The following is a 27,945-nucleotide window of genomic DNA, read 5'->3' on the forward strand; positions in this document are numbered from 1 at the left end:
TGACAGAGCTGCTGACGCACAGGAATCCAAAAGCAGCCTGGCTTTGGGGTTGACGGGGGAGTTTGGCAACTCTCTTTTCTTTTGAAGTATTTCACTGTTTTCTCCACCAACGTCTCATTTTACTCAAGTTGCAGCTACGCTTTGGGGAAAGCGTGGTTCCTTTTCTCCTCCTGCACAGAAACAATAGACACCCGAGCATGAGAGCTGGAAGGGGTCTCAGCAACTGGTGGCAAAGCCTCCGTTCCACAGATGAAGACACGGAAGCTTTGGTGACTTGCCCAAGGCACAGAGTTCACAGGGGAACTTAGGACTGCTGACTTCCGGGTTGGTGGTCTCTCGGTACCCCAGGCTCCTCTTAAGGCAGGCTCTCAAAAACCATTTAGCTCCAAAGTACGATACTTCCCGTGGTCGGTGGTGGGTGGGTGGTAGTCAGGTGTGTCCGTGCTTTGAGCTGGCAGCTCAGCTTCCTCTGGCTGTCAGTGCTGTGATTACACAGACTTCTGTGGGTAGAAAACCACCTCCTAAGTGGCTGGCCAGTTTCCAGTTTTTAGGGAAACCAGGACAGTCTTCACACTGTTCCTTTGCTGATATGCACCATAATGGTAATCGTTCTTGACTGGTATTTTGTAGCAGGCACATCAACTGTGCAGAAAAAATTTGCAGCTCTGGGCTGCCTTGCACTTCCTGAAGGAGCCAGACTTAGGGCCCTTGTGAGATAACCAGTGCTGTGATTAGATGACATGATACCCCCAAGGTACCCCCAAAGCATGTTGTGAAATGCAGGGCGGATCAAAACTCAGCTAGTGGATTCCCATCCCTCTGCACAGTGTAATGAGTGTAGGCCTGCTTATTGGGCTAGCCTAGGATAATAATGGTCTAGCCTAGGATAACAGAAATGTATTTAGATTATACATGTTGGAAGAGAGTTCAGCCACACAAAAATACCATGCTGCAGTTCTCGACCCAGGAAAGTTAAAAATTAATAAACTCAAGGGACTTGCCTGGTCATGCAGTGGTTAAGACTCCTAGCTCCCAATGCAGGGGGCCTGGGTTCGATCCCTGGTCAGGGAACTAGATCCCACATGCATGCTGCAACTGAGAGTTCACATGCCACAACTAAGGAGCCAGTGAGCCGCAACTAAGGAGCCCGCCTGCTGCAATGTAAGACCGGCACAACCAAATAAATAAATAAATAAAATTTAAAAACAAAACACAAACTCAAGTGGTGTGCCTATTACATGTGAGCTAAGAAATCAGTGGAGGAAAGAAGGAAGCTTTAGTTTGGGGCCCTGCCTTTCAGGAACTTAAAGTCAGAGGAAGGGTGTCTTAGTCAGTGCAGGCTGCTATAACAAAATGCCATAGACTGAGTGACTTATAAGCAACAGCAATTTATTTCTTATAGTTCTGGAGGCTGGAAGTCGGATATCAGAGTGCCAGCATGGTCTGGTTCTGGTGAGGGCCAGCCCTCTTCTGGGTTGCAAATGGCCCCCTTCTCATATCCTCACATGATGGAAAGAGGGCAAGGGAGCTGTCTGGCATCTCCTTTATAAGGGCACTAAGCCCATTCATGAGGGCTCTACCCTAACAGCCTGATTACTTCCCCCCAAAGGCCTTACCTCCTAATACCATTACATTGGGGGTTAGGATTTCAACATATGAATTTGGGGAAGACACAAACGTTCAGTCTATAGCAAAGGGTAATTCCAAGGTATTAGCACAATGAAGGATTAGTATAGCACTAGGAATTTGTAGAGCAGGGGTTGGATGGGTTGGGAAGAGAATGCCCAATCTTGGACTCTGGTTCCTATTTTAATGCAATAATAAAAAATAATGAACAGTGGCTAACATTTATTGGGTGCTTACTGTCTGCTGGACACTACAGGTTGGGCTCTTCAGAAGCAGGCCTGCAGACAGAGTTTGGGGTATCAGGGACACCACCTGTGAAGGAAAAGGGGAAGAAGCACGATTAGGGAGAAGAGGTCAAACTACAATGCAGGCCCCCTAAACTCTTGGTCGCACTGGTGGAAAATTCTAGAGCAAGTATTGTCCATGAATGTCCCGTATCAAGCAGAAACAGCTAGGCCTTTATCCATCCCTACCCTTCTCCCTCAGTCATCAGATACTCCTGGCAAGGGTGTGACCTCAGCTTGGTGGCTCTCTGCAGCTGGGGCAGCCTAGAAGGAGCTGACAGCTGGCTGGGAGGCTGTTGACCGCACTCCCTGCAGCTGGGCAGCAAATCCTTGAAGGGCGCCCCAGACAGTGCATCTCCATGACTCTCTGGCTGTGCTAAGATCTTTGAATGTATTTAATCTTCCCAATGAGACAGGGACTGTTACTTCACAAATGAGTTAACAGAGGCTTAGAAATGGTAAATAATTTGTCCAGGGTTACCAGTGGATGATTGTGATTGTGATTTATAATAAGAAATATATATGTGGTCTTTGTCCCTGTTTCTGGCTCAGAGCTCCTAAAACCCTTGGAATTTCCTAAGCGATGAGAACAAAAAAGAAGTCTTGATGTTTATAAAAACTTCTTTCAACCATACCTGAGTTTATGTTAATGAGGTGACCAACCATGTGATAAGAGGTTGGAACATTCAGTCTCCCCCACCCCTGCCCCAACCCCCAGAGAAGGGAGAGGGGCCAGAGGTTGAGTTCAATCAGCAATGGCCAATGATCTAATCAATACTGCCTAGGTAATGAAGCCTCCATAAAACCCCAAAAAGATTCAGAGAGCTTCCAGGTTGGGTAACCAAAATGCTTTCACATGCCACCACATGGGGCCCCAAATTCCACAGGGATAGAAATGCCTTTGTTTGAGACCTCACGCTATGTATCTCTCCATCTGGCTGTTGATTCATATTCTTTAATAGCCTTTTGTAATAAACCAGAGCAGGTTTCCTGAGTTCTGTGAGCTGCCCTAGCAAATTAATTGAACCCAAAGAGGGGGTGTGGGAATCTCTGATTTATAGCCAGTCTGTCAGAAGTATAGGTAACAACCTGGACTTGTGATTGGCATCTGAAGCTGGGTAGGGGAGGTCATTCTTGTGGGACTGAGCCCTTAACCTCTGGGATCTGATGCTATCTCCCAGTAGATACTATTAGCACGGAGTTGAATTGTAGGACACCCAGCAGGTGTCCAAGAATTGCTTGATGGTGTGGGGAAAACTCCCCACATCCCTACACAGTGCAGTTGGGTAAAGAACCCCTTTTAATGATGGAGAGAGGCTTTAGCTGGGTGAATCTAATTTTTGCATTCTTCTTTTCCTTTCCTCCTTTTCTGCTCTAGTCCCAATTAGGGCAAGAGTTGGCTGTGATTCTGATCATCCTACCAGATTTATGAAGCGCACACACATACCATGTTGTTTCTTGAAAACTGCAGCTTTTCTGCAAGTTTCATATGAATAATTCCCTTTGATTGTAGGAGAGGACTGGAAGAGAAACTTCCAGAAACCAGAACCGAATTTGTTTTTGTTTTTGTTTACCAGGAGCACGAACTAGAGCTTCTGGGGGTGGGGCCCTTTATAGAATGGACCCAAATCTCAGCTGTCTTTGCCAGTTTCCAGGATTAGAAGCGAGCTGCAGGCATCGTCCTGGGCATTAACGAGAGGATGACGGGGAAAGAGGTGAGATTCCTTAGCGCCCTGTCCTGATTCTCTGTCACTGATACTGCATACGGGGTTCTCTGGCGTCAGGCTCCCCCGGGCCCCTCCCTCGTCTCAAAACACCGCTATAGCAAGAGGACATTTCTTCTGGTCCTCCGGAGTCCAGCGAGGAGCCATGGTGGGAAGAGGTGATCCTTCTAGAAAAAAAGCCTCCAAAGTCGGAGTTCATGTTCAGAATCGCTCTTGTCCAGTCTCTACCCAGTGGGGTGCCCGTGAGGCTGGTAGGGGGCGGGTACTTGGGGAGGCGGGAAAGGGGCGGGGACTCGGGGAGGGGGCGGGGAGGGGTCGCGGAGGGGCCTGGACTGCGCGCCGTTCGACCTCTGGGAGAGCCGCTCCCGTATCTACTGGCGCTTCTTCTGCGACGCAGGCTCGGCGCAGGAGCGGAGCGCAGCTCTGGGTCACCGGACCCCTGGGGAAGGAGGTGCGAGCTACTCCTGCGCTCCAGAGGAAGCGGGCGTGTGGGTACCCGGCCGCGGGGCTCTGGAGCGGGGCGCGTGTCTCGTTTTGCTGCGAACGCTGGGCGCCAGGCGCGGGGAACCATCGGTCGGAAAAGTCTCCGGAGTCGGGTCTCCGGAGTCGGGTCCTCGGGGGAAGGCGGCCGAGTAAGACGGAAAGTCCGCTCTTATCGGATCCCTGCGCCCCCGGTCGGGCCCTCCCTGTCCCACGTAACGCTTCGCTCTCCAGCCGTTTCTTGCGCCCAGGCCTTTCATGTCCCCACGTCGGTCCCTGGCGCAGACTCTGGGCCCTTACTGTGCCTGTGGTGGCGTCTTCCTCGACGTTGGGAGGAGTCCGGGAACCACGGACCAAGACCTCCCTGCTCCCTTCACCGGGTAAAATCCAGGACGTCCTATTCTTTGCGCTGTGCAAGGACCTCCTTCAGCAGCGGGATCCTGCCAGGGGCACCTCTTCAGCACAGGGAGAAGGACCCCGCAGGAAGCCGGGGGTGCGTTTGGTTGATTTTAAGGGAGAAGGCTGGTGCCTCCGTCCTGGCCTCACGACCTGGCCTTTGTTCCAAATCTCGGCCCTGCTCGGAAGCCTCCAGAACTCCCAGCCAGGAGGCCTTCACGGCGGCACCAGAGGTGACCAAGGCCCGGGTCCAGCAGAGGGCAGAGCAGGGGTGAGGCAGGCCAGCTAGGCGTTGGTGTCAGTGCGGGGCTCCTCTGATTTCTCACCTGTACGCTGCTGAGAAAAGTGCTGGTGTGTGCTGGCGTCTTGCACTTTTGCCACCAGCGTGCACAAAAGGTCGTCTTGGACCCCCTGGTGGCTCTGCTGGTGATGCCTTGGAAAGTGACAACCCAGGCAGCTGGCTACTAGCCCTTTGGGGACTTATGTGACATCTGAGTGGCCTTTGGCATCATGTGCTCCACTGCCTTTATCCTGCACTTGGTGCCTCAGCAGACCAGCCCCTTCAACTACCAGCAGCATGTGACCCCCAGGGCTGCTTTGGTGGTCGTTGCGGTGACTGAAGGTGACACTTCAGTTTTCCTATCCTTCATCCCTGGCAAATGGAGCAGCTGGCATAGGGCAGGGCCCAGGCTAACAGTACAGAGCTCCTTATCTGGGTTCAAAGATGCACCCCCAGCCTCAGCTGCACCTGTGCAGTAGCCTGCTCAATGGTGGTCATAGTGGTAGCAGGCTGAGGGCCCTCGGAGCCAGGCTATGTGTGGACAGTGGGGGCCCATGCTCAGCGAGGACCCACGGTCACTTGATTAACATTGTGACATCCTCCCTTCCCCTCATAGGGTAGGAGTTGGGCAAGCAGGATGGAGTGGCCTTTTCTGATCTTGTCTGCAAATTGTGTTGGGTGGTAGAGAAAGGCCACCACCTAAGGCCGGCAGCAGGACCTGTGATTTTGTGGCCGTGGACCCTGGGGTCCGTGGCTAGAGCAGATCAGGAGAGCCTTTGATCTGGTTCTTTTGGAGCTGGAGTTCCTAGAATGCCTCACCTGTGTGCAGGGGGTCCCATCTCCACCAACCTTATACCGTGCTAGGTGCTTTACGTGGGTTACCTCATTATGGATTAATTCATCTTTGAGGCCTCAGTGAGGCCAGAGCTCTTATCCCCATTTCACAGATGAAGATACTAAAACAGACAGATGGTTAACCAATTTGCTCAGAGTCACACAGCTAACAAGTAGTCAAACCAGTATTTGAACGGATAGTCTGACCCCAGTACTTGCCCTGATAACCACTATGCTATGCTAGGCTAATGGCAGGAGGGAGAGTTTGGGATGGAACGCCTATCTTTTTTGGCTGTTTTAATAAATTACTTAGGACTTGCTTCCTTCTTATGTGTTTATGGAGGCATTTGCTCATTCTGTACAAAAGACAGTCGTATGTGTCCTCAGTCTGGCTTTTCTGTTGTTCCACGGGCAGAGGTGCATGTTTGCTGTCACTGCGGTGGGTGGGTGTTTGGAGCCACCCTCATTCTCACTGGGGACAACTGGCTTTCTGTGTGTGCAGGGATGGGCCAGCGTGACCCAGTGCAGGCAGGAGACGAGAGATCTGAGTTCTGGCTCCATCACTGCAGGGAGGTGTGACGTAAGGGAAGATCCAATGGAATAATTATTTCTGTTTAGCCTGCCTCAAAGGGAGGTGTTGCAAAGAAATGGGAACTTTGTAAATGCTTTCTGAAAGTATCAAGTGCTACATAAATGAAGGGTATCATGAAGGTGGGGTTCTCCAGACTGCCTCCTCTGGAATCAGGGCCACTTCCCCCAGGTGGCTGAGCCATTGTCTTACGAAACCTCAGTCTCAAACACAAATCAGGCATCCGCCCTGCTGTGGCCTGACCCCCTCCCTACTTGGGCCTTTGAGCTGGGCTCTGGAAGGGGAGGAAAGGTTGAACTGGCTCTGCCATTTATTAGCTGTTTGAGCTTGGGCAAGTCACTTAACCTCTCTGTACTTTAATGTCTTCATCTTTAAAATGAGGATGACAGTTGTACCACCACATAGCACTGTTGTGAGCAATGAGTTAAATTATGCAAAGGGCATAGAGGGTGCCTGGTACAGAGTAAGCCAATTTCAACATGTGTTAGCTCTCAGACCCTTGTATAGGCCTTGTTGTCCTCCAGACAGGTCCATCCAGGGACCTTCTGAGTTCATTGTGGAACTCTCCTCTCTTGCCGGTGGGCGACTGTGTGGGATGTCCTAAAAGATGTGTAAAGCAGAGTTTGTATGTTGTTTTGTTTTACGTAGTGCTTGTATCTGGATAAACCGTCACATGCTTTTCTATACCTCTCCGTGTCTGTGCCCCTCTGCAGTGTTTTGCTGATATACATTAGATTAAAAATAAACACTAAGATCCTCATAGTCAAATATTGACTAATAAATTATGTAAAGACATTTTAAAGAATTAAGCAAATAAGAGTCAGGATTTTCATTAGAAATTCTTAATTTTCACCCAGTTCTCTTAGGACAGATCATCTGCAATCTATTGCAAATTCACTTGTAAGGGTGGGTTGGGCTGGATCATGTGATTGTCCTTTAAAAAAATATTATACATTTTTCCTGTCTTTTTTTCCTTTTCTTTTTTTGCTTTATATCTTTATTAAGGCAAAAGAGACACAATTTTTCTTTTGCTATCCTTTACCTCTTTTTCTTTGTTTGTACTTTACGTTGGATAGAGTTTTTATATTATTATTATTTTCCTGTGATGATTTGAAAGCTACAGATTATATTTCTAGTCTTTCAGTGGTTACCTTCAAATTTTTAGCATATGGATTTAACTACATTTTTCTAACAAATTCTAAAATTCTTCCTTATCGCTCTGTTTTTTTTTTTTTCCTTATCTCTCTCTTTTCCCTTTCAAGAATTTGAAGATGTTCTAGCTATGCATTGAATACCACCCCCTGCCCATCTTTTTATTGTTGGCTTCAGTTTGGCTTGAGAAAAACAAATGTTTTATTATGGCAGATTTCAACCATACACAGTAATGAGGAGAATAGTGTACCTATCACCCAGTTTCAATAATGATCAGCATTTTGCCAATCTTGTTTCACCTGTAATTCCTCACTTCTCCCCTCCCCAACATCATGGTAATGGTAAGACATCATACCATTTCATCCATACACACTTTAGTATGAAACAACAGATGAAAAACGTTAACTACAGTAACAATAAACACACCGGAAAAGTAAGAACAGTCCTTCATGTCGTCTAGTACCCAGCCTGTATTCAGATTTCCCTGACTTTATCAAACATGTCCAATAGTAAATTGGTTTGTCTGAATCTGGCTCTACAAAGGCCCATCTCTTGCATTTGATTGACAAGTCTTTTCTTAGCATTAGTAGTTCTTTTGTTTTCTTGGGGGTTTTTTTTCCACGTATTAGAGTTTTGGTTTGTAAAGTTGTTTTGTGGGTGGTTTTTCCTCTTTCTTTGAGCTCACTCATCCTTGCCTGGTGTTTCTGTGCTTGCCTCCACCCCTGCCCCAGGACACCCAGTTAAGAACCAGGTTTTTTCTTGGCAGCTAAGAGCCATGTCGTTACTGGGGATACCATTGACCCAGTTGGCTAGCAGGTGGCTTGCCCAAGGAATTCTTCACAAGGCAACATCGTTGGTCTTTTACCTTCTGGAAAAAGCCATAGATAGCTCCTTGGGGTGGTCAAATATGGCTTTGTTCTGTGTAACTGCATAAATGGGGACACTCCCCCTCTATCCCTAGCTTTAAGCGGTTGGGTGGCTTTGATCGCCTCCTCGCATGGGGCGCTTTTATTCCTTTTTAATCCACATGGACTGAAATCCCAGAGGCCTCTGCTGGTTTCCAGACCAGAGCCCAGCTGGCTCGCAGCCTCAGCCACGAGCACGAGCATTCACTGCACGGTGTTTCCCAGGCACGGTGACCATGTTTTGAGCACAGCTATGTCTTTTCCCATCTACATGCTTTTATAAAACAATACCAAGTTGCTTGGAAGTCCGCTCACGTGATGTTCCACCTTAGGGAACATCAGGTACTGGGAGATCTTTTTACTCATTCATTCATTCAGCAAATGATTATTGAATGCCCACCAGGTGCCAAGCATTGTGCTTCTCTTCCTGTATCTCCTCCTGGCTTCTGCCTCTCCACGAAGCTGCAAGCGCTTTTGTGCTCTTTGGCCTCAGGGAGGTTGGTCTTTCAAAGCCTGGGCAGATGTTGCCTGCTAATCACTGAGCTTCCTGAACTCTGTTCTCCTAGAGTTTGAGCGCCTTTAGGAGATTCTACTAGGAGTCCTGGAGAGGAGAGGGGATTGTATTTGCAGGAGAAAGAGTAGAGGAGATCTGGGGAAACAGAAAAGAGATGGGGTCTGTGGATCCTAGCATCAGTGAGGACCCATCCCCCAAGTCGTTGGCAAGACTTCAAAGGAAATGGGTTGTGTGTTTCACCGGGGGAGGCTGGATGCAGGCCCCAGGTTTCTAGTCTCAGCATAGATTCCTATGCCCCGTCCATGGCACAGAAGCAGAGAGCCACCCAGAATCCACGGGACCACTATGGGCTTAGACAGTGAGGGTCTTAGAGGCAACTACTTCCAGTAGGTTCCATGTGAAAGTAACCAGAGTGAAAAATCTCAACTGGTTTTAGTTCTTAAACACAGACAAGACAGAGCAGCCAGAAAAGAGCCAGAGGAAGAGCATCGTAGGCAGAGGGAACAGCCATTGCCAAGCTCTTGAGTCAGGAAAGAACTTGTAATGGAGGAATAGAAAGGAGGCCAGCATGGCTGGGATGTAACGGACAAAGAGGAGGGTACCCGGTAGTGAGATGGAGTTATGCTAAGGTGAGGCAGTTCAAGCACCCAGGGCACAAAGCTTAAGGAGGCACTTGCTCTCAGGTTCATGGCTCCCTGCCTCACCCCAGTCCAGGCCTGGAGAAGGCCAGATCACTTAGAGCCTGGTAATAAGTTATTTTAATACATTGGGGAGCCATTAAAGGATTTTATGTGGCGGAGAGGATGATGTGATTAGGTTCACCTTTTGACAGATCGCTCTGGTAACTTGTTATGGGAGAGCTTCAAGACAATCCCACAAAAGGGGGCTGAGGACCATGGCCCTGTCATTACCAAGTCTTAATATCCATTTTTCCTCCTGTCCCTCAGACCCCATTGTGGCAACAGGCTCTGATGTGTGGTGGTGCTTGGGCCTGGGGAAGAGAGATCTGGCTTTGGAGGTGTGTGTGTAAACATCTGCAAAGTCACGTCAGGTGAGGAGTCCCTGGCAGGAGCTTGGGGGCTGAGATGAGGACAGGCCTGAGCCCCGCAGCTCACGGGCCAGACTCCCCCGCAATCCCAAACCCCATCTGGATTCCTGTTACTCTGGCCCTTTAAGAAAGGAGCTAGAACTCAGGCTAGCCTGAGGCTATGGTCTCCTGGGAACCAAAGGACAACAAAGGTATCAGAGATTTTGGGGGGTTAGGGACAGACGCCAATCCGGTAGAGCAAGGACTGGGGGTGGATTTCTCACTTCTGTCTTCCTCTGGCCCTGCCATCACCTCTTCCAGCCCTGGCTCTTCTCCACACACTCTTGCTTACAGGAGTTTCTTAGTTGATTCTCTTGAATTTTTAGGTGAAAAAAAAAATCAAATATTCTGCAAACAATGATACTTCGGTCTCATCAAATTTCCAAACTTTCCAGTTTTTCTTTCATTCTTTCACCAAGTTGCTTTTGCTAGTCCCTCTAGAAAAGAGGGGGGGAAACAGGTATTAGTACATATCCCTGCCCTGTCCTGAAATTGATGTGGTATCTTTCCTGCCTCCCCAGTAAGTTGGATTTGGTGTTTTGACTATTTCATTCAGACCCTTAAATGAACTTGCATAGAGTTGTTCTAGGTGTAAATCTGTTAGAGTACATAATGATATTTTGCTTTTTGAATCAATTTTAATGTTTGTAATATAGTTGAGTCTATCCCATTTATGGTTTTGCTACAAAAGCTTTATTTAGTGTTACTTCCTTCGCCTCTTTTTTGTCTATTTTAAGCTTTTCCCCCCTGTATTATATTTTACTATATAGTCAGTGTTTCTTTATTAATCATTGTCCCCGGCCTCTGCCAGTTATTTGGAAAAATAGTTCTTACTGACTTTGCCGCAGGTATATGCCCTTCCTGCACACTTTATTATTTTTTAAAATTATTTTTTTAATTTATTTATTTTTGGCTGCGCTGCGTGGCTTGTGGGATCTTAGGTCCCTGACCAGGGATCGAAGCTGGGCCCCCGGCAGCGGAAGCTCGGAGTCCTAACCACTGGACCACCAGGAAATTTCCCTGCACACGTTAGAATGCATTCTGGGGTTCCTGTCCTAAGCTATAGTGATTTAAAAAATGCTTTTATTTTTACATTCCATAGCCCTCCTTTCAAGAATTATATTTGTATACCATTTTGTTGCTGGGATTATCTCAATTAATTGAATAGTTAAGCAAATTAAATATTCATCACAGAGTTTTTTCTTAGGACATCCCAGTGTGTGAGTCAGTCATTTTAATTCATCCCTTGGTTGTCTGGATTATGCCTTCCAGTAGCTTCCCAAGAAGGATAATGAATGTCAAAGCATAACTTAGAAAGTTAGTGAGTTGAATAACTAACTCACCAGTACACCAAGGAGACAGTCATCAGATTCTTGTCAATGAACAAAGTAAAAAAAAAAAAGGGGGGGATGGTGAGGGAAGGAATTACATGAGAAAATGGGGAGAGGGGAAGAAGGAAAAAAAGGTGCCAGTCTAGGAAGAGTGAATTTTGTTTTTCTAATTCAGGCGATTAGCCGGAGGCTGTCAAAGACCCAGTCTGGGCAATCTGTTCTGGAATAGATTGACTAGGTCATTAGAGAAAACAATTTAATTTATTTGTGGATTTTCCAAAAAGTCTTGAGATTTAAGTTGTGGAGCTCAATGGGACAGGTTGTCTGTAAACACTGTCTGCCAGTGGCCTCTGGCATCTCCACTTGAGACAGGCCAGGATGGCTCCACCTCCCTCAGCAGAATTTCTATGAGAGACTCCAGAGTCATTGCAGGTTTAAAAACACCTTCCTGTTTCTGTCACAGTTTATAGAATTTTCTGGTCTTAATATTTTCCCATTAAAAGTCTACAGGTAATGGGACTTCCCTGGCGGTACAGTGGTTAAGATTCCGCACTTCCACTGCAGGGGGAGTGGGTTCGATCCCTGGTCAGAGAACTAAGATCCCGCATGCCACGTGGCAGGTCCAAAAAAAAAAAGGGTTTACAGGTATTGTTCCATTTTCTTCTAGCATATGAGTTGCTAGGGAAATCTGCAAGCCACTTGAATTTTTTCTTTGTATTCTACCTAAATAGAGGTTTTTTTTTCAATGCCCAGAGAAAATAATTTTACCACCATCTGTATCAGGCATCTAGCTATCTATCTATTTATGGAATTCAGTAAACTAATCTGTAGATTCACAGTTTTCTTTGTTTCAACAAAATATTGTTGCATTTTTTTTTCTTTTCCAATAGCTTTGTTTCCTTCCTCAGGTTTATTAATTAGCCATGTGTTGGATCTACAATGTAGGTTTCTGTATTTATATTTTCTGTAACTGTTTTAATCTCTCTGGTTTTTCTTGGAATTCCATGTAGTTTTGTGTAGGGTTTTCTATGTCTGAGACTGGCTTTTTATTCACAAAAGATTTCTTATAGTTATTTAGATTTTAAGTTATATTAGTTTATGAAAGTAACACTTTAAATATCTAGTTTTCATTAAGTTTTAAAATTTAATTTATAAATATTGTAATGTTACTAATGTATCTAATATACTTTATAGAAAATGAAAACAACTTTGGTAAACTCAAAATGACAGAACAAATTTATTTCTCTTATACATCTGGTTCCAGTTTTACTCATATTTATTAAGTTATTGAACATTTAATTTGCATTTTATAAATTTGATATATTTGATTTTCCTTTTTCATTAGTTGCAAGCATCTTTTTAAATTTAAATTTTTATATTTTTTGGCCACGCCACGTGGCTTGTGGGATCTTAATTCCCTGACCAGGGATTGAACCCAGGCCCCGGCAGTGAAAGAACCGAGTCCTTACCACTGGACTGCCAGGGAATTCCCTAATTACAAATGCTTATTGAGCAAGTTGTAGAGTCACCTGCAATTATAAGAAATAATACAGGGAGATCCCATGTACCCTTTGTCTAGTTTCATTCAATGGCAACAATTATAGTACAACATCACAACCAGAATACTGACATTGATAAAATCTACCTATCTTATTCATATTTTCTCAATTTTACTTATACTGGTGTGTGTGTACTTAGTTATATATAACGGTATTATATGTGTGGGTTCCCATATCCAACACCACAGTCAAGATGTAGAACACAAGGATTCCTCTTACAGTTCTTTTTAGTTACACTCATCTCCCTCCCACCTCCTCTCCCCTCTTCACCTTTTGTTCCCCACTTCAACTGCTAATCTGTTCTCTGTTTCTAAAATTGTGTCATTTCAAAAAGTTTATATAAATGAAATAGACTAAGTAACTTTTTAGGATTGGATTTTTTCACTAAGTTGTCAAGTATATGTGTGCAAAGTTGTTTATTGTATTTCTTTATTATATTCTTGATGTCTGTAGTGTCTGTAGTGATATCCTCTGTTTCATTTCTGATTTTAATAATTTGTGTTTTCTCTCTCTTTTGCTATATAATTTTTGTTAGAGGTTTATCAATTTTATTGATCTTTGTATTATTGATTTCCTCTATTTTTCTGTTTTCAATTTCATGGTGCTTATATGTTTAGGATTATTATGTCTTCTTGGTGAACTGACCCTTTTATCATTATATAATATTCCTCTCTGTCACAGGTAATTTTCTTTGCTCTGAAGTCTACCTGATCTGAAAATAATAAAGCCATACCTGCTTTCCTTTGAAGCATGATAGATCTTTTTTGACTTTTTTACTTTTAACCTGCCTATATTTTTATATTTGAAGTAAGCTGCTTGCAAATAGCATATAGTTGAGTCATGTTTTTAAACTGACATCTCTGTCTTTTAATTGGTATGTCTAGAACATTTACATTTCAGTATAATTATTGATATGTTAGTGTCTAAGTCTGCTGTTTTATTTTCTGTTTGTTCTCTCTGCTTTTCATTTCCCTGTTTTCTTTTTCCTGCCTACATGAGGGTTACCTGAACATTTTCTTTAGAATTCTATTTTGCTTTATCTGTAGTATTTTTTTTTTAAGACTCTCAATACAGCTATTTTTAGTGGTTGCTCTGGGTATTACATAACCCATGACAGTCTTCTGTTGTTATCATTTTACCATTTTGAGTGAAGCATAGAAACCTCACCTTCCTTTACATCTTTTTACCCTCCTCCATTTATAATTGTCTTAAATATTTTCCCTACATACGTTTAGAACATATCGGATAGTATTAGAGTTTGCTTCAGCCATCAAACATAATATAAAGGATTCAAGAGAAGAAAAGTCTATTGTGTTACTTACATCTTTGCTTACTGTGTTCTTTCTTCCTTCCTGATGTTCCAAAATTCTTTCTTTCATTGTTTCCTCTCTGTGTAGAGAACTTCTTTTGGCCATTCTTTCAGGCTAGGTCTCCTGGCAACCAATCTCTTAATCTTCCTTCATCTGAGAGTGTCTTGATTTCTTCTTTATTCCTGAAGTATTTTTTCACTGGATATGTGATTCTGGATTCACAATTCTTTTCTTTCAGCACTTGAAAAAAGTTTTTTGTCCTTCTGTTTTCTGACAAGAAATCCACTGTCATTCAAATAATTTTCCCCCTTTAGGTAAGATAAAATTTTTCTTTTTTTCTGGCTGCTTTCAAAATTTCCTTTGTTTTTAGTTTTCAGAAATTTAATAATGTTATGTCTTGGCTTGGATTTCTGTGGTTTTGTTCTTTTTTTGTTGTTGTTGTTCCTTGGAACTGGAGGTCCATAGCTTGTCTCCTTCTTTTCTCCACCTTTCAGAATCTCCTTATGTTTGTTTTATATATAATGTCTAGGGATTTTAGTTGTATTTAGTGGAAGGAATTAGAAAAGTGTGTTTACTCTATCTTCCCGGAAGTCCTGATTTTCTTCTTACATATATCAAATGGGTGCTTCAGCAGGCTATGAAGCAAAACCTTCCTATGTGCTGTATCTAAACAACTCTTGTTGATCTTCAAATATTGTGACTCCAGTTCTCTTTAATATTATAATACTGTTTACAAACTTAGTTAAATACTCTTACATCTGCCCATTGAAAATTGTAAGTCTGAGATCCATTTCATTTTTTAAATTGGAATCACCACCTAATGTATTAGATTCTCTAATACATATGTCAAAACTATGTAAACATTACAAGGACTTTTGATAACAAACATAAACGGGATATTCTTAAACTTAACCTTAAACGTGGAGAGAATAGTTGGCTAGCTCATGCAAGCTGAGGTTACTGGTAGACAGTTTAATACCATCAAATACATTACACAGATGTAATACCATCTCAGGTTGCTTAGAGTGAGGAGATGTGAAATTGGGACGTAGACTCCAGACCTGTGGGTGACCCCGGTGATCCTACCCATAGCAAGGAAAGGCGCACTGGATGGTAATTTAGGGTCACTATGGTAGCAGGGGACTCTAGGTCCTTCCCTTCAGATGGGACTGTTTGCAACCCCCTGTCCCCTGCATGCAGTCCTTTCATCATCACTCAATCATTCCTCCTGTTTGAGGTAAAACTCTACAGCACACACATAGCATGCTTTTCTAACTGATTGGATTCATCTAGTTTGTTTAATGCCTGACTTCTGTGTCTGGCTATTGGCCACAGCATCAATTCTCATGACATTCTAAAGATGGAAGATCTTAGTCAGGGGGTGTTCAGGAGCATGGACGTGACAGTCAGGCTAGATCTGGATTAGAGTGAGTTCCAACTCTGCGCGTAGTAGCTGGTTCCTTGGCTAAACCTCAGGTTATTCCCCTGCAATAAGGGTAACAATCTCCATCTGAAGGGGCTGCTGCAAAGATTAAATTCATGCCATTTATATGGCAAACTTTGTGTAAATAGTCGTTACCTTCATTTTCATAAGGCTTTACTCTTTGTCACTGATTTGTTTTCAACTTTGTTGACGCCAGTTTTTGCTGCTTCTGTGATGAACATGATTGCCTCTTTTATGTCTTTCCATGCCTCTGACAGTTCACTTTCATGTCATTGTTGGTTTATCCATTGTGACATGGAAATCAGACTTTCTTTGATTTCCTTGAGAATGTGAAGTAGTTATTAACTGAAATTTCTTCTCTTTTCTCAAGAGAACTTTCCAATATACCCTTATCCTCTTTTTCCTATTCCGCTTTCTTTGTTGTTGTTTGTTTTTGCTGTAGAAATTCTGCATATCCTGCTGCTTTTTGTTCTGCTTGTTTATCTCGGACTGGGCCCATTCAACGCTCACCTGGTATTTGTCCCCAAAGCGTGTGGGTAGATGTGCCTTGATTTCCTTCCCCATTTAGCTTGGCATCTCTTGGTAACCTCCACCCACAAGTGGAGGCCTTCGTGCTGATACTTTTTTTTCTGTTCAGCCTCCAAGTTATCTGAAGAGGGTGTGGTGGAAACTGGGTTCATGGGCAGCCTTCCCCTGAGAGCTTTGTTTCTGAGCCTCTCTGAATGTGCTGAAGTCCTCTCTCACGGACCAGCTCTCAAGAGGTGGAGGTATGGCTTGTGTCCTGGGTTTTTGGTTGGTTCCTTCATTTTGGGGAGAGATGGCCACTCTGCTGAGAAAGTTGGGCCTTTGTTTTCTAAGTAGCAAGCATATCCTTCCAGGTCGTGTGTGGTCCATAGCTGCTAGGTGGTCTTGCCTCTCAGCCTCACCCTAACCCTAACCGCCCATCATGAAAGCCTGGTCAGAGAAATGGTACCATTGTGTGGCCCCTAAGCGTTCTCTCAGGCCTAATTCCACTTCAGTTAAGCCAGTGTGGAGTGTGGGTGGGGCTGGTGGAGTCAGAATCCAAATGGGTGTCCCTATTCTTCCTGCTGCCTTTTGCCCTCTACACCCCCAGGGGCCGGATGCCCCTCCAGGCCGGAGGCTGGGGCAGGGGACCTGTTAGGCCTTCAGAATCTCTTCTTACAACCAGGGCTGAAAAGGAGACTCATGACTCACCTCCCTGAGTTCTCTTTGCACTTGGTGCTGTCTTTATTCTAGATCCTTTTTGTTCTTGAAAAACTATCCAGAAAGATAGTTTTTGTAAATGTGATATAATACCACCATCTTTTTTAAAGAAATACTCTGGAAAAAACTGCAAGAGAGCAAAATGCATCTTAATTTTTCTTCATTTTTCTGTTCCCAGCTTTTCCTACCTGGCCTTTTGAGGGACACTCTCCCTGTGACCTTGCCCATAGCCTACTGCAGGGCCCACTCAGACTGTCCTACCCCTGTACTAAAACCTGGGTCTTCAATGCTGTTAACTCAGGGGCCCGCTTGATTCAGAATGATCAAAGGCTTACATTTCAGCACCTTTCAGGGAAGAGGAGGATTTCAACCCTGGTCTCCTAGATTATAATAGCCCATCCTACACTGTCCGATGGGAAGAATTTCAAACCCTATTTAAGGTGGGTGCTGGAGTTATTTTTAGATGTAGCAAGGTAGTATAATTTTATGGCCTGCAAATCACCATTCTAGTGTCTACCCCGCCCTGTTACCCAAAGGCTAGTACACCTTGTCAGTGGCCTTTTGGTGTGAGTTGGACCTCTTTGCAGGTTCCATCAATAAGGGTCAAGGAAGGGCAGCGGTGGTCAAAGGGTGATGAAATTCTTGGTGTCCAGAAACTTCCTATTTATTCCTCTTACACGTTCCTAGGGAGGGGAACAATGAACCGGAAAATCTGGTATCCCCACGACCTAGCATATAGGAGCCACCTCAAAGTATTTGCCAAACTTAATTGATCCTAGGAGACAGTGTGCTCTCGGGGGGCAAAACAATCAAGAACACGCCTCTGCCGTTGCTGCTATGCCTCCTCCGGGCCGCATGGAGGCGCTGCGGCTCCGCCGAGGCCCGGGTGGTTCTCGGGCTCCTAGGCACGCAGGCTTCTGGGAACCCTCAGAGCTGCGGCGGCGACGTGCGGGGCGGCTGCGGTGAGTTCGGCGGGCGGGCCTGGGGGTGGGTCGCCCCGCTCGCTGGCTCGCGGCAGGCCTCGCGCTCCCCCCGGACCTCTCGCTTCCGGGCCGGGCAGTGTCGATTGAGCCGGCTGAGCAGGCCCGAGGCGGCGGCGCGCGAGCCCGGGGACAGCGAAAGCGAGCGCAGCGGGGGCCGGGAGACCCCTTGCTGCCCCGCTACTGCCCTGCCTGGCGACCCTGGCCACGTCTCTTCCCCGCCTCGGAGCCCGGCTCCTCTCCGATCGGAGGAGAGACCTTGGCCTTGGTCGAGGGTGGGCCCGGGGCGCGTTCTGATCGCGGCCGTGTCCGTTGCCCCTCAGGTTCTCCCACCTGTCACCCTGGCCCTTCTCTGCTTGGACGGCGTCTTCCTCTCCTCAGCCGAGAATGACTTCGTGCACCGCATCCAGGAGGAGCTGGACCGCTTCCTGCTGCAGAAGCAGCTGTCAAAGTAAGCTGGTGTGATGGTGGCGTCGGGCCCTGGGCTGCCTGCGCCCACTCTGCTGCTGAAAAGGTCAGGGTTCGCCCGGAGCCTCCTGTGCCCCTTTGCCCAGTGGTGTATCCAAACTAACGGGCTCGCAGCTGGCTCTGACCTTGGCCTTTAGGTTTAATAATCTGCTCTCAGGCCTCTCCCAGCTGCATCTTTCTTTTTCTTAAATTTTTTAATTATCTATTTTATACATATTAGTGTATATATGTCAATCCCAATCTCCCAGTTCGTATCCCGCACCCCCCTCCCCCTTTGGTGTCCATACGTTTGTTCTCTACATCTGTGTCTCTATTTCTGCCTTGTAAACCGGTTCATCTGTACCATTTTTCTAGATTACACATATATACGTTAATATACGATATTTGTTTTTCTCTTTCTGACTTACTTCACTCTGTATGACAGTCTCTAGATCCATCCACGTCTCTACAAATGACCCAATTTCATTCCTTTTTATGGCTGAGTAATATTCCATTGCATATATGTACCACATCTTCTTTATACATTCGTCTGTCGATGGGCATTTAGGTTGCTTCCATGACCTGGTAAATGGTGCTGCAGTGAACATTGGGGTGCATGTGTCTTTTTGAATTATGGTTTTCTCAGGGTATATGCCCAGTAGTGGGATTGCTGGGTCATATGGTAATTCTATTTTTAGTTTTTTAAGGACCTTCCATACCGTTCTCCATAGTGGCTGTATCAATTTACATTCCCACCAACAGTGCAAGAGGGTTCCCTTTTCTCCACACCCTCTCCAGCATTTGCTGTTTGTAGATTTTCTGATGATGCCCATTCTAACTGGTGTGAGGTGATACTTCGTTGTAGTTTTGATTTGCATTTCTCTAATAATTAGTGATGTTGAGCAGCTTTTCATGTGTTTTTTGGGCATTTGTATGTCTTCTTCGGAGAAATGCCTGTTTAGGTCTTCTGCCCATTTTTTGATTGGGTTGTTTGTTTTTTTAATACTGAGCTGCATGAGCTGTTTATATATTTTGGAGATTAATCCTTTGTCAGTTGCTTCATTTGCAAATATTTTCTCCCATTCTGAGGGTTGTCTTTTCGTCTTGTTTATAGTTTCCTTTGCTTTGCAAAAGCTTTTAAGTTTCATTAGGTCCCATATGTTTATTATTGTTTTTATTTCCATTACTCTAGGAGATGGGTCAAAAAAGATCTTGCTGTGATTTATGTCAAAGAGTGATCTGCCTATGTTTTCCTCTAAGAGTTTTATAGTGTCTGGTGTTACATTTAGGTCTTTAATCCATTTTGAGTTTATTTTTGTGTATGGTGTTAGGGAGTGTTCTAATTTCATTCTTTTACATGCAGCTGTCCAGTTTTCCCAACACCACTTATTGAAGAGACTGTCTTTTCTCCATTGTATATCCTTGCCTCCTTTGTCATAGATTAGTTGACCATAGGTGTGTGGGTTTATCTCTGGGCTTTCTCTCCTGTTCCATTGATTTATATTTCTGTTTTTGTGCCAAGACACCAATATTGTCTTGATTACTGTAGCTTTGTAGTATAGTCTGAAGCCAGCTGCACCTTTCACTTGTAACCCTGAGCATCACCTGAGACCGAAGGGGCCCAGCACTGGAAGGGGAGTGGGGCCAGTAGCTCCCTGTCGTAACCTCTATTGGCAGGTCCTTTGCAGTCAGCTTGGGACCCGAGGGGGCAGAGGGAGCCTAGTGTTTAAGCCACCGTTAAACTGGGAGTGGACTCGGTGGGGCTCAGGCCTGGGGGCTGCGCCTGGAGCCCCTGCTCAGCACCCCTTCCCGTTGCTCCCCAGGGTCCTTCTCTTCCCCCCACTCTCCAGTCGCCTCCGGTACTTGATCCACAGGACAGCAGAGAATTTTGATCTTTTGAGCAGCTTCTCTGTTGGGGAGGGCTGGAGGAGGAGGACAGTCATCTGTCACCTGGATATCAGGTGTGTATCCTGCCGCCTTGGAGGCCCCTCAGCAGTTCTTTGAGCGGGGGGCGGGGGGTTGGGGAGTGGTCGGGTGAGCTGGTCAGTGTCTGAGAGGGAACCAGGGCCGGGAGCCCCCAGGCCACCACCTCTATACCCAGCTGCAGTTGCTTAGAGTCAGTGCTGCTTTCTGCTCCAGCAGCAGAGTAGATGTGCATTGTTTGTGGAATTCCTTTAGCAAATTCAGCTTATGCACGTCGGGCCAAAAGAGAGAAAGAGAGAGTGGTTTAAACAGCGAAGGTGTCTGCCCAGCGGTGCTCTCAGTGAGCTTGTGCCCCGCAGAGGCCACGGAACGCGAGAGTACATCTGGGCTTTCACTCACCTGTTTCCACGTGCATCTTGCAGGATCTTATCATGATGACTATGATCCTAGCTTTTAAAGTTACATATTTTTTTAATAACGCAGTTCCTAAATGCTAGTACTCACCTTACCCTGTGAGTAAGCGAAGACTCGGCGGTCTCATATTCGGTTTATAACACTGGAGGGAGAGCTGACTGCTTTGGTCTTGTTCAGGGCATCCAGCCTCCACTCTGATGCCTTGTTAAGGTGTTTTTTTTTTTTTTTTTTAAATTTATTTATTTTATTTTTGGCTGCGTTGGGTCTTCGTTGCTGCACATGGGCTTTCTCTAGTTGCGGTGAGCGGGGTTTACTCTTCGTTGCAATGCACGAGCTTCTCATTGTGGTGGCCTCTCTTGTTGTGGAGCATGGCTCTAGGTGCACAGGCTTCAGTAGTTGTGGCTTGCGGGTTCTAGAGCGCAGCCTCAGTAGTTGCAGCGCACGGGCTTAGTTGCTCCGCGGCATGTGGGATCTTCCCAGGCCAGGGCTCGAACCCATGTCCCCTGCATTGGCAGGCGGATTCTTAACTACTGCGCCACCAGGGAAGCCCCCCTGTTAAGGTGTTTTTGAGGGTCATTTTGGCTTTGGTTTTTGCCCAAGGCCGACTTGAGAGCCTCGTGCCTGAATGGCAGCTCGCTCCAGTAAACCATTTTCCTTGGGGCCCAGACACCGCCCTGATGACCGCCTGCTCCTGCTCCAGGTTACCCGGTTCAGATGGGCCCTCTGGCCCCTGCCGCCCTCCTGCTTCCCACCCTAGCAAGTACCGCGGTCCGAGGTCCACCTCAAGCCAGGGAGCGGCTTCTGGTCCCCGAGGAGCGCGGGCCGGCTGGTGGCATCGTGGACGCAAGCCGGACCAGGCTTTGTATGTGCCCCGGGCGCTGCGCAGGCAAGAAGAATGGGCGCCCCTCCCGGCCCCAGGGCTTCAGGGAGGTGCTCCAGCTGGCGGGCTCCCAGAAGAGCCCGATGATATCCGTGCTGGGGACGCCACCTCCGATCAGGAACTTCCTGTGTTGGCGACGCAGGCAGCAGAGGTCCGAAAAGGCCGTAGCAAAAGTGAGAAAGAGTCACTGCCAGACCCAGTGGCCACTGAGTCCCCAGGGCCAGAGGATCGCTCAGGGACGGGAGACAGGTCGGAGTCAGCCACACGGCCGGGGCCCGGTCTGCAGCCAGACTTGGAAGCCGGGAGTGGGAGTGAGCTGGAGAGGAGCCTGGCGGCAGAGAAGGAAGAGGACGAGGTGGAAGAGGAGGGGCCGGGCAGCTGCTCCGAGGAGGACGATTACAGTGAGCTGCTGCAGGAGGTGATGAGGCTCTTAAGCCCGGAAAAGGGAGGGCGGAAGTGAGGTGGGTGTAGTCGAGGGTGGATGGGGGCCGAGGGTCATGGTGTGGAGGGGTGGGGGGCGGGTGCTGGCTGAGCAGGCCTGGGTGTTGGGTGATAGGGGTCCCTTAGCAGATGTGCGGGGAGGGACACAGGAGCCTTGCCCCAAGGAGTCAGGACTGACACTGCAGAGGGCAGGAGGCTCAGGCTCAGGGTCTGGGATCAGGGGTGTGGATTTGGGTCCCAGCTCAATCATGTAGGAGCTGTTCGACTGTGGGCAAGTCATTTTCTTAGTCTCAGTTTCCTCATCTGAAAAAATAGGTAATGATACGCACTGCCCAAGGTAGCATAGATGTACACATGCTTCAGAATGCACTGCAGATGTTGGTCATGAAAATCACTCTTCTGCTTGAAGCTTTGTCTTACAGATCTTGTACCCTTGGAACTGTGTGTCATGTGTCCGCCCCTGAGCCTGGCTGCAGTGTCAGTTGGGAGAGCGGGCATCCTGTATCGCTATTTTACAGACGAAGGATGGACGCCAGAAAGCCTTGCTTATTATCACATCATTAATGAGAGAAGGAAAGATCTTGGGCCTGCCCAGCTCTGTGACTTACTGATGGCAACTTGGGGCAAAATTACTTAATTCTTTTGACTTAGTTTACCCATCTGTAAAGTGGGCCTATAGAATAGGGTTTTCGGGATTCTGTGAAACATAATGTGTGTCCATGCCAGTCACCCAGTGGGGACTCCCCTAAAACTCATGCTTCTCCATCTTCTGGCCCAGTCCGCCATCCTGCTGTCTTTCCCAGACTCCTGCCCGGGATGCTCACCTCCCTATCTACCCAGAAGCCTGCAGGACTCTTCAGCGTGTGATTTTGAGAGCAGTCATTTGGAGTCATGTGTGTCAGAGCTCCCCTCGCTAAAGGGTCTGATCTCTCCCAGATAACGGACAACCTGACCGAGAAGGAGATTCAGGTAGAGAAGATCCACGTGGACACATCCTCCTTCGCAGAGGAGCTGCCTGGAGAGAAGGATTTTGCGCACGTGGTGGAGATCTACGACTTTGAGCCGGCGCTCAAGACCGAGGACCTGCTGGCAGCCTTTTCCGAGTTCCAGTGAGAGGCTTCGGGGAGGTGGGGAGGAGGGGGTGCCCAACTTCTGGAGAGGAGCTAGGACACCCCTTTGTTGTGGGGGACAGTTGCCTGCCCCTCCCCCGGTGCCCAGCGATCTAGAAAGAAAGGCAGAAAGTAGATGTGGTTGCTCTGGGCTCCATCCTCTTGGGCAGTTGGCTTGCTGGCTGTGACTTTGTGGAGGAGGAGAGCTGAGGTTTCGGTTGCAGACACTCTCCAGAGGCCCGAGACCTGGTCCTGCTGGCACCGGGCAGCAGATCTCCGTCCCGGCCCCCACACACCCACATGGTGGCCAGGACCCGGCGGGGCCCCTGCCTCCCCTGCTCCACGAGCAGCCACCCGTCGGTCAGTCAGCAGATGGGGCCGTTTCCAAGCAGGAACTATTTCTGGGGTGAACTGGGCTTGAGTGGCCCTGGGGCAGGGTCTGGTGGAGATAGGAGATGGAGATTTAGTGAGAGAAAGATTTCTCTTGTTTCCCCAAATTCCTTGGATCCAAATCCAATCTTTTCTCCTTTTTTCTTTTTCTTTTTCCAAATGCTCATTTTCTTTTCTCCAGTCCCCCTTCTCTTTTCCTGCTTAGGCTTTGAAAACATCCCTTTCATCAGGGCCTCCTTTCTGACTGCTTCCCGAGCACCCTCCCCTTCCCTCCCCGAGCCTGAGCTGGTGGAAAGCTCGAGGGGCTCATCAGCTCTCCACCCCTGCGGGCGGAGCCAGACCGGGGCCACTGGTGGCTTCCTTGGCCGGCGTGGCAGTGCCACGGAGAAGCCGTGGGCCCCGGGACTGCTCTGGCTTCCCATGGGGCCCAGACTCGGGGTGCTTTCCTGAGCAGCAGAAAGAAAGTCGAACAGGGGCAGTTGCATTGACACGCTTGTATTAGGTCCTGTGCCCACCACACCAACCCTTTGCCTCCAGCCTCAGACCCCACGCCCTTGGCCTGGCGTGACGGCACCTGTGAGGAGCCCCCTTCGCCCTTGGCATCGTGTGCTACGAGCTTTGTGTCCTGGCTTCCTCAGTTCTAGGAGTGGGCCCATCCAGCCACGGGGGTGGTGTCTCTTTCTGAGGCTGACTGTCTGGTCTTCAGAGAAAGTCTGCGCCCGATGGTCGTCTCCTTCCCAGAGGAGACGGAACTAGTCTTGGGCTCAGAGTGTTTGAGGGTTGGAGGTGGGAGGGGACTTCCTGTAGCAGGAGGGGTTTTGCCCATTTGCTCGCCTCGTCACTCTGTCTCTTCCCCGGCAGAGAGAAGGGGTTCAAGATCCAGTGGGTGGACGACACGCATGCGCTCGGGGTCTTTCCCTGCCTGGCTTCAGGTGAGGCGGCTGCACGGTGGGCTCGGCCCCTCCTCTGATCGCCGTTGGGGAGGGCGGGAGCCTAGGGTTCCCTGGGTGGGGATCCCCCAGGTCAGGGTGCAGGCTACCTTGAGCCGGCGGACTGGCAGGGTGTCTCCCAGCCCCTCCAGAAGTCCTGGGGGGGCACAGCAGGAGCCGGGCCAGGAAGCTCACGGCCTCGCCTGTTTATCTTCGTGCCTTCAGTTCAGAGGTTTCAGATTCAGGTGACCTTTACTGAGCACGTAGGGCCAAGCCCTACGGACTTCCACATACTAAATGAAAGCATATGAAGGCGCCATTTTTGTTTTATAAATTTATTTATTTTATTTATTTTATTTTTGGCTGTGTTGGGTCTTCGTTGCTGCGTGCGGGCTTTCTCTGGTTGCAGCGAGCGGGGGCTACTCTTTGTTGCGGTGCGTGGGCTTCTCACTGCGGTGGCTTCTCTTGTTGCGGAGCATGGGCTCTAGGCGCGTGGGCTTCAGTAGTTGTGGCGAGCGGGCTCAGTAGTTGTGGCTCGTGGGCTCTAGAGCGCAGGCTCAGTAGTTGTGGCGCACGGGCTTAGTTGCTCTGCAGCATGTGGGATCTTCCCGGACCAGGGCTCGAACCCATGTCCACTGCATTGGCAGGCGGATTCTTAACCACTGCGCCACCAGGGAAGTCCCGAAGGTGCCATTTTTATAGGTCAAAAGCATTCAAATACTGGCAGTTTCATACGGTTTGAGCAGATGCGTCTCATTCCGTTTTCATTACAGCGCCAAGAAGTAGGTCAGGTGACCCCTATTTTACAGATGGGGAGACTGAGTTCCCTGGATGTCAGTGTCTGGTCAGGATTACTAAGACTCTTGGCGTCAGAGCTGGGGAGGCCAGCCAGCCTCCTGGCTGTAGCTCTGGACGGTGCCCGTCCTCCGTCTCGGCCACTTTCCTGAGCTGCCCCTGCCACCCCACTGCTCAGTTTGGGTGTGTTTGTAAAGAGTTGGTACCCGGCCGCCCTTGGCTGGGCTTCTCACAACAAGAGCTTCTGAACACAGAGCTGGGAGTGGCCATGGCCGGGGTGGGCCCAGTTCTCAGGAGAGCCTGGGGTTTCAGGGAAGGGGGGCAGTATCTAGGCAGCAAGAGGACTGGGGCGAGGTAGAGGCTTCAACCCCAGGGAGGGAGCCACTGAAAGAGAGGCGGGGGCAGGGGGAGGCCCAGAGGCTTCCTGGTCCTCGGAAAGGAGGAACAGTGGGCTAGGCGCGGCCATGGCTGCCTTCTGGGTTCCACCAAGCTGTGTGGCACGGGCAGGCCACGTCCTGGCCCCAGTTTCCTCATCCGTACAGTGGCTTGGACCCGAAGCCCCTCCCAGCTCTGACGTGCCGTGTCTGTTAAGTGGCCTGAGTGCTCCATGGCCTGGCACAGCTTGGGGCAGTGAGGGCACGTGCCCTGGGAGGGTCTTGAGTTGGGGAAGGGTGGTGTTTGTTTTAAGCTCCCGGGCTTTGGAAGGCGGGGGCCTGCCTCTCCTGACGTCAGAACCGTAGGCTCACGTGGCTCCCGACCAGCCCGGGGCAGGAACGTGGAAGCTGGGCTCTGAGCGGGCTCTCCATCTGAGAGCATGGGTGGCCCCGTGCAGGACTGCGGGCTCTGGGGGTGAGGCAAGCTCATGGGGCAGCCCTGTCCCTGAGCTCTGAATGGGTGTAAAAAGCAGCTGCGTGGGCCTCGGGGTGACACTCGTGCTCCTGGGTCCTGCGGAGGCCTCAGCAGGAGGAAGAGGGCATGGCTCCAGATCTGTTGTCTTTCCATAGCTGCTGAGGCCCTGACCAGGGATTTCTCCACACTCAAGATCCGGCCCCTGACGCAGGGAACCAAGCAGTCCAAGCTGAAGGCCCTGCAGAGGCCAAGTAAGGGAGCCGGGGGTCTGGGTGGGAGGGCTGTGTGAGTGTTCGGTTGGGTGGGGCGGGGCCTTCCCTCCGATTCCCTCCCCTCTTCAGTTCTCTGCTTTAGGGCTCCTGGGCTGCCGCGGCCAGTGGGGTGCTCCTCCCCACCCCAGGGGGGCCCATCAGCAGTGCTGTCTGCCAGCTGCTCTGGCCCAGGCTTGCCCTCCGCTCACACCTCTTGCGGTGTGGCTCAGGGGGAAGCTTGGTCTTTCTGTACGGCCGTGGAAGCCATGTTTTGCTGTAGGGTAAAAAGCTTGGGCTTCGGTGTGATCCTGGCTCTGGCACTTATTTAAGTTGGCCTTGAGCAAGTCACCTAACGTCTGTGAGTTGGTCTCTTTCTCTGTGAGATAAGCACTGGAGTGAATAAAAAAGCCTGGCACACGTGCCCACAGCGGTGAGGGGCACACAGAAGATGCCGTATAAATGACATCTCCTCCCCTTTCCTCTCCTCCTTCCAGAAAGCATGAGGGGGGCTTTTAGAGGCCAGTTTTCCATGGCTGCAAAGCAGCGGCTGGCAAAACTGGCCTGGGAGAAGCCTGCTGAGGCGGTCCACATTCTTGTGGATTACGTGGTCTTTGTCCCAGACTTCTTGGGGACAATAAACATCCTGTCTGTTGATCCAAGAGCTCCAGGTGTCCCATCCTGATTTGCTTTCCCTCTCAAAGGGCCCTACAAAGCAGGGGGTAGACAGGATTAACACTGCTGCCACAGAGAAACAGGGAGGGCGCAGAGGGGTGATAGGGTTAGTGAGGACCCCACGGGGGGCCTGGAGCCCTAGGTGGCCCCCTCTCACCAGCATCTGGCTGTGCGCTAATGGCCTCTGAGGCCGCTGTGTTGCTGGGAGGAGAGGCCATAGCCTTGAATTCAAGTCCCCACCCCATGGGGCTTTCCTTTTAGAGCTTCTGCGTCTGGCAAAGGAGAGGCCACAGACAAACACAGCCGTGGCCCGGAGGCTGGTGGCCCGAGCCCTGGGGCTCCAACACAGAAAGAAAGAGCGGCCTGCAGTGGAGCCTCCCCCGACCCTGGGGCCCTGAGAGGCCCAGGAGGCCTGGATCGGCGCCCCCCCGACCCCCTCCTCAGCTGGGGCCCCAACACCGCAAGCCTTTACACACACCAGAGCAGCCCTGAGCCATCCTTGGAGCGTCACTGTGGGGCATGGGGGCTTTACCTTGGTCTAGTTCCAGAAGTTGAGAAAAAATAAAAATGTAAGAATTGTTAACGTGATTGCGTCAAAATGGGATGGTCTGCCGCGGGGCACTAGGGGGCGCTGTTCGCCTCCCATTTGAGACCTGGGGCTGCTGAGGAAGCTCCCGTCACTCTAGTTGACTGGGCTCGAGGATCCAGCTGGGCCTCGGAGGCATTTCTGCGCAGAGCCTGCCGGTTTGGGGGTGTAGGTTACACCTGTTGTGTGACACCTGCCCAGTCTCCCGCAGAGCAGCTGGGGGCTGTTGGCAGTGCTGCAGGCCCCCCTCTTTGGACTGGTCCCAGTGTTACCAGTGGTGCGGGTTACACGGGGGGTCCTTGCAGAAATAAACATGAACAAGCCAAGAGGCGAAATCTGAAATGCCCGCCGAGTTCTCCCCCCCTCACAGGAACGGCGGGGAGGGCAGCTTTGTGTGGACAAGGTCCCAGCACACTCATCTTTCCGGTTTGGGCAGAGTTGGTGCCGAGTGGTCCTGCCTGGCGCTCTGAGGTCATCGTGGACCCCTCGATTTGCTGGGCCACAGCGTGCTGTGACACAGAGGGAGCCCCGCGCCTGGGG

At 48.9% G+C, this 27,945-nt stretch overlaps 1 protein-coding gene across 1 annotated transcript; it reads left to right on the plus strand.

Moving 5' to 3' along the window:
- Positions 1-5,020: 5,020 nt before the first annotated feature.
- R3HCC1 (R3H domain and coiled-coil containing 1) lies at positions 5,021-27,402 on the plus strand. The gene is made up of 8 exons (XM_068554032.1): positions 5,021-5,132; positions 17,519-18,170; positions 19,990-20,127; positions 21,204-21,801; positions 22,761-22,933; positions 24,185-24,255; positions 26,052-26,147; positions 27,081-27,402. The coding sequence occupies exons 1-8, from the start codon at positions 5,021-5,023 to the stop codon at positions 27,215-27,217; spliced, it is 1,977 nt and encodes a 658-aa protein (XP_068410133.1). The 3' UTR covers positions 27,218-27,402.
- The last annotated feature ends 543 nt before the right edge of the window (positions 27,403-27,945 follow it).

This window comes from Eschrichtius robustus, chromosome 10, assembly GCF_028021215.1.
Source record: "Eschrichtius robustus isolate mEscRob2 chromosome 10, mEscRob2.pri, whole genome shotgun sequence".
In the NCBI taxonomy this organism is placed as follows: Eukaryota; Metazoa; Chordata; class Mammalia; order Artiodactyla; family Eschrichtiidae; genus Eschrichtius; species Eschrichtius robustus.